This window comes from Peromyscus eremicus, chromosome X (genome assembly GCF_949786415.1).
Source record: "Peromyscus eremicus chromosome X, PerEre_H2_v1, whole genome shotgun sequence".
NCBI lineage: Eukaryota > Metazoa > Chordata > Mammalia > Rodentia > Cricetidae > Peromyscus > Peromyscus eremicus.
This window is the reverse complement of record NC_081439.1, coordinates 46848407-46866502: the sequence shown is the minus strand read 5'-3', so window position 1 is coordinate 46866502 and position 18096 is coordinate 46848407. Positions and strand designations below refer to the sequence as shown.

General features: G+C 40.9%; 1 protein-coding gene across 1 annotated transcript; it reads left to right on the top strand.

The window, feature by feature from the left end:
• The first annotated feature begins 5877 nt into the window (after window positions 1-5877).
• On the top strand, window positions 5878-7174 carry LOC131900025 (melanoma-associated antigen B5-like). Its single transcript, XM_059251468.1, has one exon. The coding sequence runs from the start codon at window positions 5878-5880 to the stop codon at window positions 6928-6930; it is 1053 nt and encodes a 350-aa protein (XP_059107451.1). The 3' UTR covers window positions 6931-7174.
• Window positions 7175-18096: the final 10922 nt, after the last annotated feature.

Genomic DNA, 18096 nt, shown 5'->3' with positions numbered 1-18096 from the left:
CAGTTTATAATTAATGTTAAGCTTCTGAGTGATTATTTTAAAAGTGGCTGTGGGACTGCGGGACCAGGGTGGGACAGAGAAAAGTGTCTGGTTATATCAAGTAACTTCTCCTTGATGAAAATTCACCTGGAGGACCAAGAACCCATCTTACTTATTCCTAAGCATTGGGCCTTTCTATTCTACCAGCCTTTACAATGACTGAAACAAGAAAGACATCCTTTCATATGAATTAAATGTTACTATGCCTTGATCTATAAATCCTATCTCCCATTAGACCCTGTTTACTTATTTTTATCAATCTCTATTTGGCCCTATGGTGGAGGTAGGATGATGCTCACCACAACTGTCAGCCATGGTGAAATAATAGTTACCACTGATTTTTATCTATACAATGTCTAGTGTTTGGCTCCCCCCAAATGATCCTGCAAAAATTTCTCCTTAACAAATAGAATAGGTCATTAAAGTGTTTTCTTACAAATTGTTTTAGGATCAGAAATATTCTAGAAATAAATCTCTATAAAGGATAATGCATTCACTTATGTAGCCTATCATAAAAATACTACAGGCTGAGTGGCTTAATAGCAGAAATTTCTTTTCTTACAGTTATGGAAACTAGAAGTTCAAAATCAAGGTGGCATAATTATGGACTTTTTATGAGACAAGGATCTTCATCTTTTCCTTTTTATTTTATTTTTTGTCTCTTCATATGGTGGTACCTTTGTGTATGCTCATCCCTATTGTCCTCTTGTGTGTACTAATATTTTCATATAAGGTCACCCCTGTGCCCCAGGATTAGTGTTTACTCTAAAATTTTAATCTTAAAGCCCTGATCTTTCAATAGAGTTGCCTCTGACTTGGTGAAGGTGAAAATTCAATATGATGAAATTTAGAGAGTTACAGTTCAGTGCCAAATAGACAAGAATTGGTGGTATATTTGTCTTTTCTCAATGTTCTATAAAATATCCAAAGTAGCTGGAGTTTTTGAAAAGTAAGAACATGTTTTGGCTCTTTTAGCATTATCTCAGATTATTTATTTTTTTTCCTTATCTTTGATTCAAAAAATAAATTCCCAGACATGATGGTGAAATTATTTGAGTAAAAAAATTCATCAAACCTGATATTCATTAAACACAAAGTATTTGCCAGTCATTATGACTAGGATTTTCTATAAGATATACATTCTAATTATTTTACACTATTGATTTGATATGATTAAGATTTTATAGAAGAATGTTTTAGGCTACATGGCTTTAAACAGAAATATTTTTGTTGATATTCTGGAAGCAAGAATATGCAAGATGAAGGTGATGACAAAATTGGTATATGGTGAAGTTTCTTTTTCAGATAAATGTCATTTTGGTGTATCCTCATGTGGTGGCAATAGAAAGAGCAAAACTTTTCTGGTATGTTTCTATAAGGACAGTATAAAAAAATGATAGCACTCCCATCCACATGACTTCAACTAACACAAATATCTTCCAAATGCCCTATTTCTTAACACTGTCACATTGAAATTAATGTTCAACTTATGAACTAAACATGCCGGTGCAGGCCTGTAATTCAAGCTACCTGTAATTCAAGCTAAGTCAATAAAATAATAAGTTTATGGGCTTTTTGGTTATGTAGTAGTTAAAGATCAGCGTTAGTAACTTAGAAAGACCCCAGAACTAATACTGAAAATATGTCCAAGTTACATCATTCCTAAGCATATACCCCAAAGGTTCTACATCTAACTAAAGATATACTTGCCTTGATATACTTCAGATTTCTTGCTCTTCTACTCACAATAACAAGGAAATAGAACCAGCTTATATATCCATCAACAGATAAATAGATAATAAAAATGTGATTAATATACACAGCAGAATTTTATTAATCTGTAAAGGAAAATGAAATTACTTGAGCTGGAGAGTTAGCTCAGCAGTTAAGAGCACTTTTTGCTCTTGCAAAGTACTTGTGTTTGATTCCTGGTATCCACATGGCAACTCACAACCTTCTGTAACTCTAATTCCAGAGGATCTGACACTCTCTTCTGACCTCCATAGGCATCAGGCATATGTATGGTGCAGATATATATGCAGGGAAAATACTCATATCTATAGGATAATACAATAAATAAATATGATAATTTTAATTTAAAAAGAAAAATAAAATTTTCAAGACAAAGGATGGGACTGGTAAACATATTATGTGGTATAATGCAAACTCAGAAAGACAAATATCATATGTTCTCTCTAATATATGGATCTTAGCTTCTAATTGTTAAATATATGTATCTAGGAAATAAATATGGGTTTTCCCTGGGTTGAATCTCCAGTATCACCAAAAAAAAAGGAAAAAAAAAAAGGACAAGAGTAAGAAAAACACACATTTCCGCATGTAAATTTTAAGGAATGCAAATGCTGACAATATATAAAGCCTTATGAAAGTCAATTGGATGATAAGTGAACCCAAATTATAAAATTCTCATTTCTCATATTATTATAGTAGTGATGGAATGAGGATACATTGCTAATCAGAAATCATCTAGGGCTCTGTTATCCCAGTACAGCTACAGTTAAGAAGATATGCTGATCTTTATTCATTTTCTCCCACAATACTCCTGAGTGCATTTCAGATGATTTATTAAAATATTTTGCTGAAAGTATTGGGATTAGATCCATAGTAGAGAAAAGAAACATCAAAATAAATTATGGGATTAAATAATAAGCAATGCATTTTTTCTAACAAAATGAATATCCAAGTTTATGATGTTTACTTTGTTTCAAAGGATTAAGGAGAAGCAGTGGTGGAAATAACATAAATATAATACTTATAGTATTGAACTCTCAAATTAATTTTAAATTTAAAAAGCAAAATAAAGTGAACAAATTTCTTTGAATATTTTATGTATAGTTCTATCTGCTCAAAGATCAAAGTGTGAATACATATTTACATAAGAAGACAACTGGATTCAATTAGTTGTATCTTTCAAAAATGTATGCAGATCTGTACTCTAATCTCGGCCTGGATTTATTCCATAAAGCACTTAATTCAAATGTATTCTGTTTGGTGAGAGTTTAATTCAGTAATGATCCTACAGAAAACAGTCTCATTTGAAACTGTGCTCTTTTTCCCATGGACCAAATCAAAATAATAATAAAATATCTTGATTTTCACGGAAAAAAAATAGCACCTAACAAAAAATCTTAACTCATAATTTTCCTGTAGTAATTGAAGTTGAAGAAGAGAAGTTTAACAAAAATTGAGTTTGCATGTTAGAGAAAAGGAAAAGATCGATAAGTATGTATCCTGAAAGACATTTCCTACACTAAGCCCACTGCTTTATTCTTTCAGCTTCCCTATATCCCAAGACTCTTGCGAAACAAACTTGTTCCAAAATTAACAATAGCATGCAGGTATTTGCCAATCGTGAACAAAACTATTATTAAAAAAAATAGCACCCATGCTGGTGACCTGAACAGTTACTGATAACACGGAACAGAAAGGTTCACATAGGGACTTTCCATTACCTGTGATTAGACAAAGAGACCCCAAGTTTCCTACTTCGTGTGGACTTCTGCAATGAGGATCTCAGAATTAAAAGTGCTGAAGTCTTACTAGCAAGAGTGGCAGCAGAGTCAACCTAAAGCACAAAGTATCACATATTCAGAATTTTATGGGACAGAGGGAGACCACTCACTCCACGCCAGAGGAAGGGCCAGAAGAGCAGCATATGCAATGAGCCTCTCTTCCTTGAAGTTGCTTTCCTAGGTGTGACAGTATTCACTTCCTCCTTGGAGCTCAAAAGCCAGTGTGAAGCCAGAAGAGAGGCAATCTGGAGCTCTGTACAAAGCTAACCTCTACTTCAGAAGAAGCAAGAAACAGGCCCAAGTTTCAGCCAGAGTCAAGGTCAGGAGTTAAAGACCCCCTAAAGCCACGTTTTTTTTTTCTTCTCAGTCACCTGAAGAGAGCCACCCTCCCCAGTGCTGCTCGGTTCCCAACATTTCCACTAGAGAACAAGCAGCATTCTCCGTTTCCTGAGTCCTTACAGGAACCAGCTGTAGCATCGGTGTTAGGTTTAGATGACCTTAGATGAGAACACTGCTACCACTCTACCACAGACACACTATCCTGGAATTAATTCTCGATCTCTGCCCACCAAAAAAGAGCCTCAAGTTCTCCACAAGCAAGTGGCAACTCCTATTTTCATAGTTTTCCCTCAGAAGAAACTCTATGCACTGCACTGCACCTCTCCTTCTGTCCACCAGTGCTCCAGTTTCATTCATGGCCAGTCTCAGAAAATAGTGTCCCTTAGTCCCTATCCTTCAACCCCACAAGCTATTTCCTTGTTCTGAGTGACTTTTTCCATTTCTGCCAGCTTAGAAGATAGCCCTCCATCCACAAACCAAAGTGGGGGTAGGGGGTGGGCAGGTAAGTGGTGGTTTTTGCTGTCTTTATCAATGTTGAAGGCTTAAGATCCCATTCCAGAAAACTCACTGTTCACCCTTGGCTGCAGGATTCCTCATAAAAGAGCCACTATCGTTAATTGCACCCTTGTCCTCAGTCTTTTTTTTTTCTTAAGATTTATTTCATTTTTAATAATCCTTATCTTTGTGTGGGTATACGCATGTGAGTGCAGTTGCCAGCAGAAGCCACAAGAGGGTGCTGGGTACCCTGGAGCGGAGTTACTGGTGATTGAGAGCCATCCTTCTTGGATGCTGAGAATGCAACTCAGGTTTTCTGTAAAATCAGTATGGGCACTAAACCATCTTTCCAGCTCCATTGTCCTCATTCTTGAGAAATCCTGAGGAGAGTGGGCCAGTAGAGCTCCTCACTCATTTGGCTTCTAAAGTCTCTGGAATGAGACAGTGAAGAAACCTAGGCAGCAGAGGTAGGAAAAGCCTATGTTAACAGAAAATGCAAAGAAACTTACTGAGGTGGAAATACCAGTAAAGATCACATATGGGTAACTGAGACTGTCAAATATGTGTGTTGAGAACAGAGCTTAGCCTCAAGGTAAATCTGCTGTCATTAAGCAAAAAGAGAAGTGTGCTCTTTAGGAAATTAAAAGAGAGAACACTGAGTGATTTCTGAGGGAATTAACCATCCTACATGAGGCAGGAGGCTTGAGGCATATCTCTGCCATCAACCCTGAGAGTCTCCATGAAAATCTATTGGGCTGTTTCTACACGGGAATATGAAGAACTCAGTGTGAGTAGAGGATCCTCAAATCAGCATAGAAAAAAATCTTAAATGTGGCCAGAAATCAAGGTAAGGGTGCAGGAGGACCTATATAAGTCCTCTATTAATCACATGCTGCATTGACAAGGTAGTTGTGATGGAAGAGACACTGGTTTACTCCAGTTTCAAGAGGTAATTATAATAAAAGTAGTGACAGATTTTTTTTTTTTGGTGAAAGAGATGGATTAAATCCACACTAAAAGGAATTCTGGATATTTGGGGGAGCTAAAATGAAGAATATTGTCTAAACAGAGACTAGAATTTCACAGAAATGGCAGCTTTAGAGTAGAAAAGGAGACAGGCCCAAAGCTTTTCAGCTGGTGATGTGAACTGAGAGAAACTGAGAGATTTCTGGTATATCAAAACAGAAATCTTCCACTGCCACCCCTGCTCATGAGCCCAGTACAACAGGCAAGATAGAGAAGAGATATGCTGAAAAAAAGCTTCTCCATTCTTACTCAGGGGTTAAGCTCTTTATAAGAGTAGCATTTGGATTCCAAAAGCACTGCACTTATGGAAACCTGAAGAGGCAGCCTTCCTTACAAACAAGGTTTTCTCTCTCTGATTAAACTCTTCATATTCTTTTTCTTACAGGTGTTTTCAACACCAGCACCCTTCCAATATATTCTGTTCTTGTCCCTAGCCAGAGTCATCATGCCTCGAGATCAAAAGAGTAAAAGCTATGTCTGGGAGAAACACCACCAGGCCCGAGGTGAGGCTCAGGCTTGTGGAGGTGTTCAGGAAATAGCAGAGGAACCACAAGAGGCAGCAGAAAAGTCCTCTGCTGCTTCCCAGAGCCAGCCTGGGGCTGAGTCTTCCAGCACTCCCAAGGCTCCTCAGAGAGCAACATCATCTGCCTCAAGCACTCTGAGTATTTCTTCCTCCGAATCACGTGAGAGTTCCTATGAGGAAAGTGATGAATTCAAGGAAAAGGAATGCCCTGTTGAGGACAAGCCCTGCACCATCCGTACTCACCAAGATATGGTTGCAAGAAAGGTAATGGTGCTCCTACAGCACCTGCTCCACAACTTCAATCTGAAGCAGCTTACTACTAAGGAAGACATGCTGAAGCTTATCACCAAGAAGTATGAAGACGACTTCCCTGAGATCTTCAGGAAAGCCTCTCAGAAGCTCGAAGATGCCTTTGCAGTGGAAGTGAGGGAAGTCAACTCCAGTGAGCCCTCATACAACCTCATCAGCAAGCTGAAGCTCCCCAACAATGGGAGGATTCGTGCTGGCAGAGGCTTTCCCAAGACTGCTTTCGTGATGTGTGTCCTAGGTATTATCCTCATTAGGGGCAATTGTGCCAGTGAAGAAGACATCTGGAAAGTCCTGAAGATGAAGCGAATCTATCCAGGAAAGAAGCACCGCATCTTTGGTGAGCCCCGGAAGCTCATGACCCATTATTTGGTGAAGCTGAAGTACCTGGAGTACAGGCAGGTGGCCGGCAGTGATCCTCCACGCTATGAGTTCCTGTGGGGTCCCCAAGCCTATGCTGAAACAAGCAAGATGAAAGTCCTGGAATATTTGGCCAAGATAAACCAAACAACACCTAGTGCCATGTCTGCCATTTACGAAGAGGCTTTGAAATATGACCAAGGACAAACAGAAGCCAGAGATGAAGATGACTCTGATGCCACTGACCAAACTGGTGAAGATTCCTCAGTAAAATTACCAGCAAATTCCACCGTCCCCGTTGACCCTTAAAGTTTTCCTGTCGTTGAGATAAGGACATAAAGCATGGAAAAAAAGGTTTTCTTGAAAATATGAAATAATCTTAGAGTTAGTAGGTCAGTACACTGGGAATAGCAGGGGATTAGAACACAGTTAAGTCTAGTTTCCTTTAATTGCATTCGTTATGTGGTTTGGCAAAGTTAAATGCAATAAATGTAATTAAACATTTCCCCTGGCTTGTAAAACAAGTCAATAAAAGTCAAATGTTTATGAATTAGACATTGTGTTTATTTACTGATATTGTACAAATCTATATCAAATATATTATCTTTAGGAGCCCATGTGAAAGTATTAGAATGATAATATAATATTCCAGCCTCCAATTTTAGAAATTTTGAGCCAGTATCTGCAGTTTTACCAGTAAGATTGGATTTCCTCTTTTTGACTTAAGGTAGAGTAAAAAGGAATAAGGACAATGGTGTTTTCTTATGAGGGCAATCAAGTTGAAATTCATTGAGCAAGGCATGTGGAGAAGTAAAATTCCCAAAACTTGGAAAACAGATGCAATTTTCATTCGTTAGTCATGAAGGTGTTGGGCTGACTGGACTTTAAAAGTAATGAATAAATGCCATCCCCTTAGATGGTATGCCTTACAGTTTTTTGAGGAAAATCCTGTAAGTCTTTGCTAGCAACACAGAGAAAATACACACTGCAGGTTGGGGTTGGTTGGGGTTTAATTTTTAATTAATTGTGTTTAATTAATTGTGGTTTAATTTTTATAGTTCTTGATGCTGAAAATTGTAAGATCAAGGTTACAGCTGACCCAGTTCTAAATAACGGTATTCTTCTTTAAAACTTTGAGAGAGGAAAAGAACAAGGGAGTAAGGGATGGGCAAAGGTAAAGGAAAGGCAAAGTGAAGACAGGGAAAAGTATAAGTGATTGGGTTGGTGGGCAAATGGAACACAAATCTCCATTTGGGCAGGAAGGAAAGGTGTCCTAAATTCTCTTTGCAGTGCAGGTAAGTTAGATTGAAAATCAGGTGATTGGTGCACATTCTGGCAACATTTTGAGAGATCCCTCAAGTAAGATGAGATCCATAGAAACCACTACATCATCACCATTTGACTTGCACTGAAAAGTAGATCCTAACTGATGAGAAGAGGATTTCATGTTAAGTTATGTTAATTTTCATTTCACAACCATTTATCAAGGGCTACATTTTGTTAAGTCAATAATGACTAAAATGAGGCAGCCGGACAGAAGGACATCATGGGGGCAGTGGAATTTGACCTTATCACAAATTCTAAGTCCTTGAATTGTAGTCATCTGGGACAAGCCACCCCACACTCAAATTAGAGCTGTCATGTTGAAATTTAACATAGTTGTACTCATTACTTTTTCCCTGTGTACTGTAATTTTTATGACACTATTCTATATGCTCTAATACTTTCAAGATATGAGAACAAGGTGTACAAGTAGATGTATCACCTGTGATCAATATAATAACAGTAACATTTCAAAGACTGAGCATTATTTTCCAGCTGTGTACTCCAACCAGATAGAGCCTACATAAGACTCACTTGGTTGATGTCGAGCTTGTGGTTTTCTTTTTAAGGCTGGTAGATAGAATAGTAAGACTAAATCCTGATATACATTTGTCTGGTGCACTCTTCCACTCCTCCTACTTGACGACTTTCTGCCTCCAATTCAGTATTTTTTCTCTCACTATTCTAAACTGGCTCTCAGACAAAAAAAGAAATGATACTAGTAGTCAAAGTAGTGAAAACAAGTTGATAAAAGGCAAGTGAATAGATTTAAAAAAAATCTTTAGATAGTGGCCCTAGGCTTTTGTTTCCTGAAAGGCAACATGATACAGGAGCTGGTATTCCTGGTATGATACACCTGAGGGTCTTTGCAAAGTACAGCACCCTTCCCCAGGATCTTCCCAGTATACACTCCTTCCTCTTCTGGAGCCTGACAAAATCATAGTTTGTTCATAATATAGTTTGATGTACATTTTATCTTCTGCTTATTGTGTTAGTTGAATTTGGAATTAAGTTTTCTCCTTGTGTATGAGAGAAATTGATTTGTACTAATTCAAACCTTTCACTCTTTTTAATACTTTGTTTATACATGAACATTAATTAAGCAACTGCTCTAAATAGTAGTCTCGCTTAATAGCACTAGAGATGGTACAAGAAAAATTATCTACCAGTCACTCAAAAAAACTGACAGCCTGACAGCAAGTACATGTAAAGAAGGTGAGATAGTATGTAAGCTATGAAGACCAAGACAAAAACATGAAGAAGGGGGGACGAGAGTGTGTGTGTATGGTATATGTGGTATATGCCCACCAGTATGTGCAGATATGTGCCTGTGCACACATGAGGAATCCAGAGGAGGGCACTGGCTACCCCATTTTATCATTTTATGGTTTATTACCTTGATAAGAGTCTCTCACTGAGGTTGGAGCCAAGATGATGGCCAGCAAGCTTTAAGGATCCTCCTGTCTCTGTCTTTATAGAACTGGGGGAACTGGCCCATGTGTGACCATGTATAAATTTGTATATGGACACCCAAACCCAAGTTCTTAGGCATACATAGCAAGTATCCTTACCTTTTGAGCTACCTCCTGAGCTCTCTAAAATTTACTAAGAATAATATTTTGTGGTTTTATCAGTTAAAATACATTTGAATAATGTGAGGAAGGAAAGCCTGGGCCTGCCGAGATTCTCTGGAATGAAGTAGACTGAGTGAGTGCTGTGTATAGGGAGAGGACATTGATTTTTAGGAAGTTAGTTCTTATCTCTCATATTCACATATATCAACTGAGTATCTGCTCTTTGGGAACTTCTGTGCTAGTACTGGTGATGCTCAGAAAAAGATCGAACTTCATCCCATAGAATTCAGAAACAAGGAAATAAAATCTTATGAGGAAAATATTACAATGCCCTATGGGAATTACAGTAAAGTAAGAATAGATAAAAGTGAGAGTAAAATTCTTGAGGTAAGGCAATTGAGATTTTGAAAATTTCAAGTCAATATAATGTAATATATTTTAAAGTAAGCTGCATGGTCGGTTATATGAACCTATGATACAGATGAACACTATTCAGGTCTCCATATGATATATCAGAATATTGAAGAAAGACTACTGAATGTAAAACTACTTTGTAAAGGAGGTGTAAAATTAGACTTTAATATGATACACTGCCTTGACATTTGGTGGAACCAGCATAACCTCAAATGACCTCAGCATTTGTTTACTCTGTTTCAGAATACAACCTCACATGTACTGGCATTGCATAGTATGATGTTCTTCCTTGATTATTATAACCTGACTTCTAGTGACCTTGCTTATTTATCAAGTATGACCAACCCTGTGTGGCCTTGTATTTCAAGTAATACAAGACTCTCATGACTATGAGTATAATAAACATGTGAATGGTTAGTCAATTTCCACTGTATACTATCTAGTGTTGTATGCTCAAATATCACATAATCTTATTAGGGAAATTCCTCTTTAACCCACACACGGATTAAATGGGTTGTTAAAACATATGATTATGAAGAATGTTGTAGTCAGAGACAATCCAGAAAGAATAGTATGCAGGAAAATCTATTAACTTGTGTGGATACTATGAAAGTACCACATTGACTTAAATAAGATATATTTATTTTCTCACAATTCTGGAAGCCAGAAGTCCAATATTCAGATGTCAGCAGATTTGATTTCCTGTGAGGCTTCTGTCATCAACTTAAGTGGTATCTTGCTGTCTATTCATAGGGCAGTCTCTCTGCATGTGCACAGTGGAAATTCAATAAAATTATAATGGGCCTGTGGATTGTAGCATGATTATCCTTTACTTAACAGCTAAGATACAATTATAAGTGAGTACATATCATATTTATCTTACTGGGTCTGGTTTGCCTCGCTCAGAAACGTTAAGTAACAAGGAGGGTTGGGGGGGTGCACATGGATCTTTCTGGGAAGGGAAAATAGAGTAGATTTTGTGGGTGGCTTGGGAGTGGGTGGGGATGGGAGTAGGAGAGAGTAGGGGAGGGGTAGCTGGAATTGGGGGCATATAGGGCACAATGTGGAAACCTAGTGCAGCAGAAAATTCCTAGATGGCTCACAAACCTAGGGTAGAAAAAAACACAACTGACAAAAAGCAATGAAATGATTCCTAGTGATACTCTGCTACACTCATACACCAGTACCTAGCCCAATTGTCATCAGAGAGCCTTTCTCCAGCAGCTGATAGGTACAGATGCAGAGGCCCACAGCCAAACATTAGATGGAGCTCAGGAAACCCTGCAGAGAGGTAGAGGAAGGATTGTAGGAGCCAGAGGGGTCAAGGACATCAGGAAAACATGGCCCAGAGAATCACCTAAGCTGGCCTCATAGGGTATCACAGAGACCAAAGTGGTAATCACAGCCTGCATGGATCTAAGTTATGCCCTCTACATATATGTTGTGATTGTTTAGCTTGGGGTTTTTGTGTGAATCCTAAGAATGGGAATAGGGGTGTCCCTGAGTCTTTTGCCTGTTCTTGGGAACATTTTCCTTCTACTGGGTTGCCTCCTCCTGCCTTGATATGAGTGTTTGTGCCTTGTCTTAGTGCATCTTGTTATGCCATGTTCAGGTGAAATCACTGGAGGCCTGCTCTTTCTGAAGGGAAAAAGAGGGGGAGGCATCTGGGGAAGTAGGGAGGTGGGGTGTGTGTGACTGGGATGAGTGGAGGGAAGGAAGGCTGTGGTCAGAATGTATTGTATGAAAGAAGAATAAATAAAAAAAGAAAAACTATAACGGACAAGAAGAAGAAATATTTGGTTCCCCCATTTACTAGAATACAATGCTCAAATAGACATTCTTTGTGTATTGCTGGACAGTTACTGAAAAGTAAGAGTAATATCCCCCTAAAGTGAGAGGTTCAGATTCCATTGTGTTACTATGGTTAGCCCAGAACTGTACTGAAGTGCTTACCTATTAGAGTATTTTAAATGTATTTTGGTTAAACTTAAGGGAAGATTTTGTTGGGATAAAATGAATGAGAAAAGAATGTAGATGGAAGGCTAGTTGACAGGCACTGAAGGATTTGATGCTTAACAAAACTCTAGGAGCTTTGAAGTGTAGCTAGATGAAGAACAAACCCAATATCCAAATTAAATAACATGGGTTACCTTTGGGAAGAATCTAATTCTACTTGCTAAAGCAAAATTTTAGCTGTTATTTGAAAGCATTTCCTTTTTTCTCATATGACTCATAGAAGATGGTGGTATTCTACAGTACAAAAATACTATACCTGCCATTTATTAACTAATAAATATTTGTCAGTTACCTTGACAAGTGTTTTATACGTGACACATATTCAATTATTATATAAAACTGGTTTGATTTAGTTGGATTTAATAACAGAATAGCATAGACTAGGTAGCTTTAACAACAACAACAACAAAATATTTACTAATTTATATCCTGGAGGACAGACTGTCTAAGATAAAATAGCTGGCCAGTTGGGTACCTGGTGTGCCCCTCACCCCTTCACATACTTTCTTTCTTGCTTCATCCTCATAAGGTGTAGACTGGGACACAATATTTCTGGTCTTTTCACATGAGGGTCGTAATCTACTATAAAGTTGCTATAATCATTATTCAATCTAAATATAATTATTGCCAAGAGTAGTGTCACATATCTTTAATTCTAACACTCAGGAGACAAAGGCAGGTGGATTTCTTTGAGTTCATGGCCAGCCTGATCTATATGGTAAGTTCCAGGCCATCCAAGGATATACAGTGAGACCCTGTTTCGAAAGTAAATAAATGAACAAACAAACAAAATCAGCTTCCTAAGGCCCTGGTCACTTCTACTGTTAAATTAGCAGTTATTTTTCAACTTATAAGCTGTGTGTGGTGCTCTGTAATTTAAGCTGTACATAAAGATAAGGCTGGAGGAATGCAAGTTCAAGGCCTATCTAAGCTACAAAATGTCTTCACTATGAACTATCAACCTGAGCACTTTAACCTGATGCTATCTAAAAATAAAAATTAAAGCAAAATGCTAGGGAAGTTACTCAGTGATATTGTGTTTTCCTGTTTTTCACATGTTCCTGGATATTATACTGCTGTGAATATCATTCTGTATAAATAAAACACTGATTGGCCAGTGGCCAGGCAGGAAGTATAAGGCAGGACAAGAAGAGAGGAGAATTCTGGGAAGTGGAAGGCGGAGGAAGGAGACACTGTCAGCCGCCACCATGACAAGCCGCATGTGAAGATGCCTGTAAGCCACGAGCCACGTGGCAAGGTATAGATTTATAGAAATAGGTTAATTTAAGATATAAGAACTGTTAGCAAGAAGCCTGCCACGGTCATATAGTTTGTAAATAATATAAGCATCTGTGTGTTCATTTTATAAGTGGGCTGTTGGACTGCCGGGGCTTGGCAGGACCTGGACAGAAAACTCCAGCTACATTATACCCCTGTATCTCTCTCACACACACATACACACAAAAGAAAAAAATAAAGTACCACATATGAAGTTTGGAAAAAAAAACATGAATACTGAGTCCATAACAAAGTTTAATAGTCTCAATTGTACGATAAATAACCAACACAATTCTCAAGGTTCAGAACTGGAGAGATGGGTCAGTAGTTAAGAGCACTGTATGAGCAAGTATTGTTGAGACCAAGACTGGAAAAAGCACAGAACGAATAGCCAAACGAGTGGAAACACATGCACTATGAACCAATAGCTGAGGAGCCCACAACTGGATTAGGCCCTCTGGATAAGTGAGACAGTTGTTCAGCTTGAATTGTTTGGGAGGCACCCAAGCAATGGGACCAGGACCTGTCCTTAGTGCATGAACTGGCTGTTTGGAACCTGGGACCTATGCAGGGACATTTGCTCAGCCTGGGAAGAGGTGACTGGACCTTCCTGGACTGAATCTACCAGGATGAGCTGAATCCCCAGGGGAGTCCTTGCCCTGGAGGAGATGGGAATGGGGGGGTGGGCTGGGGGGAAGGGGGGAGGAGAGAGGACAGGGGAATGCATGGCTGATATGTAATATTAAATCAAATTATAAAAAAATAAAAGATTAAAAAAAACCAGTGACTGTTTTTTCCAGAAGTCCTGGATTCAATTTTTAACACCCACAAGGTAGTTCACAACCTTCTGTAACTCCAGTTCCAGGATATCTGATGCCTCTAGCAGCACCACACACACAGAGGTGGTGAAGATGCATACATACAAGCATGCACAAACAACCACACACACACACACACACACACACAGACAAACACACTACATATATATATATTATATATATACACACATATATACATATTTAGGAATAAATATATATACATAAATATATACATATATATAAATAAATTTAAATATTCTCAAGCTTCTTAAGGTATTAAATATTGGAGCAAGGACAGACTGTTGACCCATCTAGCATGTGCTATTCTACTCTTCCCACAGTAAAGCTGACCTTTTGGGGTTTTATGCGTTTTTTTTCTTCACTACTTTTTTTTTTAACTTGATATGTTTTATTAACATTCATCTATTTTTTTTTTTGAGACAGGGTTTCTCTGTGTAGTTTGGGTGCTTACGCTGGATCTCACTCTGTAGACCAGGCTTGGCCTCGAACTCACAGAGATCTGCCTGGCTCTGCCTCCTGAGTGCTGGGAATAAAAGGCATGTGTCACAGCTGTCTGACGACTTTCTTGTATTTTTAAATCATTCCATTATTTGTAGAAGTTCATGGAGATAATCTCAAGGTGGTGGGATAGATCAGATATGTGGAAGTTTTGTAACTACATACATAAATGAAATGCAAACTATAGCTATTTCCTTAGCCTAATATCCTTAAAATGGAGACATTTCTGTAAACGCAAAGAGTACACTATACATTCCACTGGCCTTTTCCATATATTCTTTTCTATTGAAACACTTTTTCATACAATAAATTCTGATCATGGTTTCCCTTCCCATGAAAGGATCTTCCCAGATCTTTCCCATCTACTCACCTACCCAGCTTCTCGATTCTCTCTCTCTCTCTCTCTCTCTCTCTCTCTCTCTCTCTCTCTCTCTCTCTCTCTCTCTCTTCTCTGTGTCTTTCTGTCTCTCTTTAGAAAACAAACCAAAAACTAGAATTAAAAAAAAAAAAAAAAGCACAAGAAATACACCCCCCTCCCATAATAACACAAAATTGTATCCCAGGTGATTTGAAAAGAGATTTTATGCTCAAAATACTGGATTGAATCCACTGCCAGAGTAAAACGAATATGAACATAAATGAAGGGTTTGATTAATAAAGGGGGAAACTGGTAAGAACGTAAATATGTCTATGTAAAGTGTAGCTTCAACAGATTGGGATCTACAAACTCACATGGCTTAGTCTCTTTCCTGTACTGATCAAATACCTTGAAAACTTGAGTCTGCATAATAAAGAGAAGGAATACATATTTTCTCTTCAAGTTACTTCCTCCTATTCTAAGCCCTCTTCCTGATGTTCAACTTGACCTTCTCCCAACACTCCGAAGACACACGCCTGCTTTTCCCGGTGTTTGCAGGGGGTACCACTCGTGAATATTTACAGATTGACATCTGCCGTGAAATTTAAAAGAGACGGGAGCCATGGCAGAGGTCGGGATAATTACAGACATAAGAAAAACAAATTGTGCAGAAACTTCCTTTCTCGGTGCTGAAACCTGAGGTTTAAAGAGAGTTAGCTCGGAGAGGGTGACTTGTGGAAGGAGGATTTCAGAGGCAGACGTCCAGGAAGGTGGAGCCGCAGAAGCAATCGAGTCAAAGCGCTGGAGTATCCGACGGCCGCTGGTCTATGAGACTGAGAAAGTACCCCCCCACGCCAGAGGGGGCGCCAGAGAGCCGAGGCTTCCCGCGGCGTCTCTCCGGGTTCTTCCCCCAGCGAGGGCGTGATTTCCTTCTCCACAGTTCGAGACCGGGCGGCGTGAGGAGCGCTGTCCGCGGCCGCCTGCTCAACAGGACCAGGAAACAAGCCCCAGACTGTGTGGTTCGAGGTGAGGAGGTTAAGAAACAGCCATCTCAGAGTCGAGTTTCCCCTGCTCTTGAACCCGTGCCTTCGGTCTCGGTTTCTGTCCTCTAGACCTCGCTTCGCACCAACCGCCCCCTTGTTTACGTAAAGCCCCACGTCGTCGAAGCCGGGGACCGTCTCCCGCCCGGCCCGTGGGCCCCTGTTCCCAGAGGTGGTCCATCTCAGAATAAACCCCTTCACCTCCCTCCGGACAGCTTCCCTCCCTCTCACCGCCACCTCCTCCCGCCTTCCAGCTGCCACCCCCCCTTCTCGGCTTTTCTACCGGTCGCCGCCATTTCGAAAGACACCATGAGTCTGGCCGTGGCGGTGGCCTTGGTGCGGGCCTTTACTGTCATCACTGGGAGGCTGAGGCAGGGGGATTTAATCCTGTCACTCGGGGGCAGAGGCAGGGGGGTTTAATCCTGTCACTCGGGGGCAGAGGCAGGGGGATTTAATCCTGTCACTCCGGGGCAGAGGCAGGGGGATTTAATCCTGTCACTCGGGGGAAGAGGCAGGGGGATTCAATCCTGTCACTCGGGGGAAGAGGCTGGGGGATTTAATCCCAGCACTGGGAGGCAGAGGCAGAGGGATTTAATCCTGTCACTCAGGGGCAGAGGCAGAGGCATTTAATCCTGTCACTCGGGGGCAGAGGCAGCAGTATTTAATCCCAGCACTGGGAGGCAGAGGCAGGGGAATTTAATCCTGTTACTCTGGGGCAGAGGCAGGGGGATTTAATCCCATCACTGGGAGGCAGAGGCAGGGGGATTTAATCCTGTCACTCGGGGGCAGAGGCAGGGGGATTTAATCCTGTCACTCGGGGGCAGAGACAGGGGGATTTAATCCTGTCACTCGGGGGCAGAGGCAGGGGGATTTAATCCCAGCATTGGGAGGCAGAAGCCAGAGGATTTAATTTCAGCAATTGGGAGGCAGAGGCAGGGGGAATTAATCCCAGCATTGGGAGGCAGAGGCAGGGGGAATTAATCCCATTACTTGGAGGCAGAGGCAGGGGGATTTAATCCTGTCACTCGGGGGCAGAGGCAGGGGGATTTAATCCTGTCACTTGGGAGGCAGAGGCAGGGGGATTTAATGCTGTCACTCAGGGGCAGAGGCAGGGGGATTTAATCCTGTCACTAGGGGTCAGATGCTGGGGAATTAAATCCCATCACTTGGGGGCAGAGGCAGGGGGATTTAATCCTGTCACTCAGGGGCAGAGGAAGAGGGATTTAATCCTGTCACTTGGGAGGCAGAGGCAAGGGGATTTAATCCCAGCACTGGGAGGCAGAGGCAGGGGGATTTAATCCAACACTGGGAGGAAGAGGCAGGGGGATTTAATCCCATCACTGGGAGGCAGAGGCAGGGGGATTTAATCCTGTCACTCAGGGGCAGAGGCAGGGGGATTTAATCCTGTCACTTGGAGGCAGAGGCAGAGGGATTTAATCCCAGCACTGGGAGGCAGAAGCTGGAGGATTTAATCTCAGCATTGGGAGGCAGAGGCAGGGGATTAAATCCCATTACTTGGAGGAAGAGGCAGGGGGATTTAATCCTGTCACTTGGGAGGCAGAGGCAGGGGGATTTAATTCCAGCACTGGGAGGCAGAGGCAGGGGGATTTAATTTCAGCTCTTGGGAGGCAGAGGCAGGGGGATTTTTTCCCGTCACTCTGGGGCAGAGGTAGGGGGATTTAATCCCAGCACTGGGAGGCAGAGGCAGGGGGATTTATTCCCAGCACTGGGAGACAGAGGCAGGGGGATTTAATCCTGTCACTTGGGAGGCAGAGGCAAGGGGATTTAATCCTGTCACTCCAGGGAAGAGGCAAGGGGATTTAATCCCATCACTGGGAGGTAGAAGCAGGGGGATTCATTCCCAGCAATGGGAGACAGAGGCAGGGGGATTTAATGCTCTCACTCCGGGGGCAGAGGCAGGGGATTTAATCCTGTCACTTGGGGGCAGAGGCAAGGGGATTTAATCCCAGCACTGGGAGGCAGAGGCAGGGGGATTTAATTCCAGCACTGGGAAGCAGAGGCAGGGAGATTTAATCCTGTCACTCAGGGGCAGAGGCAGGGGGATTTAATCCTGTCACTAGGGGTCAGATGCTGGGGAAATAAATCCCATCACTTGGGGGCAGAGGCAGGGGGAT

What these genes read in the sequence shown, in the direction of transcription:
- LOC131900025 (XM_059251468.1), top strand. Translation starts at nt 5,878, where the DNA reads ATGCCTCGAGATCAAAAGAGTAAAAGCTATGTCTGGGAGAAACACCAC.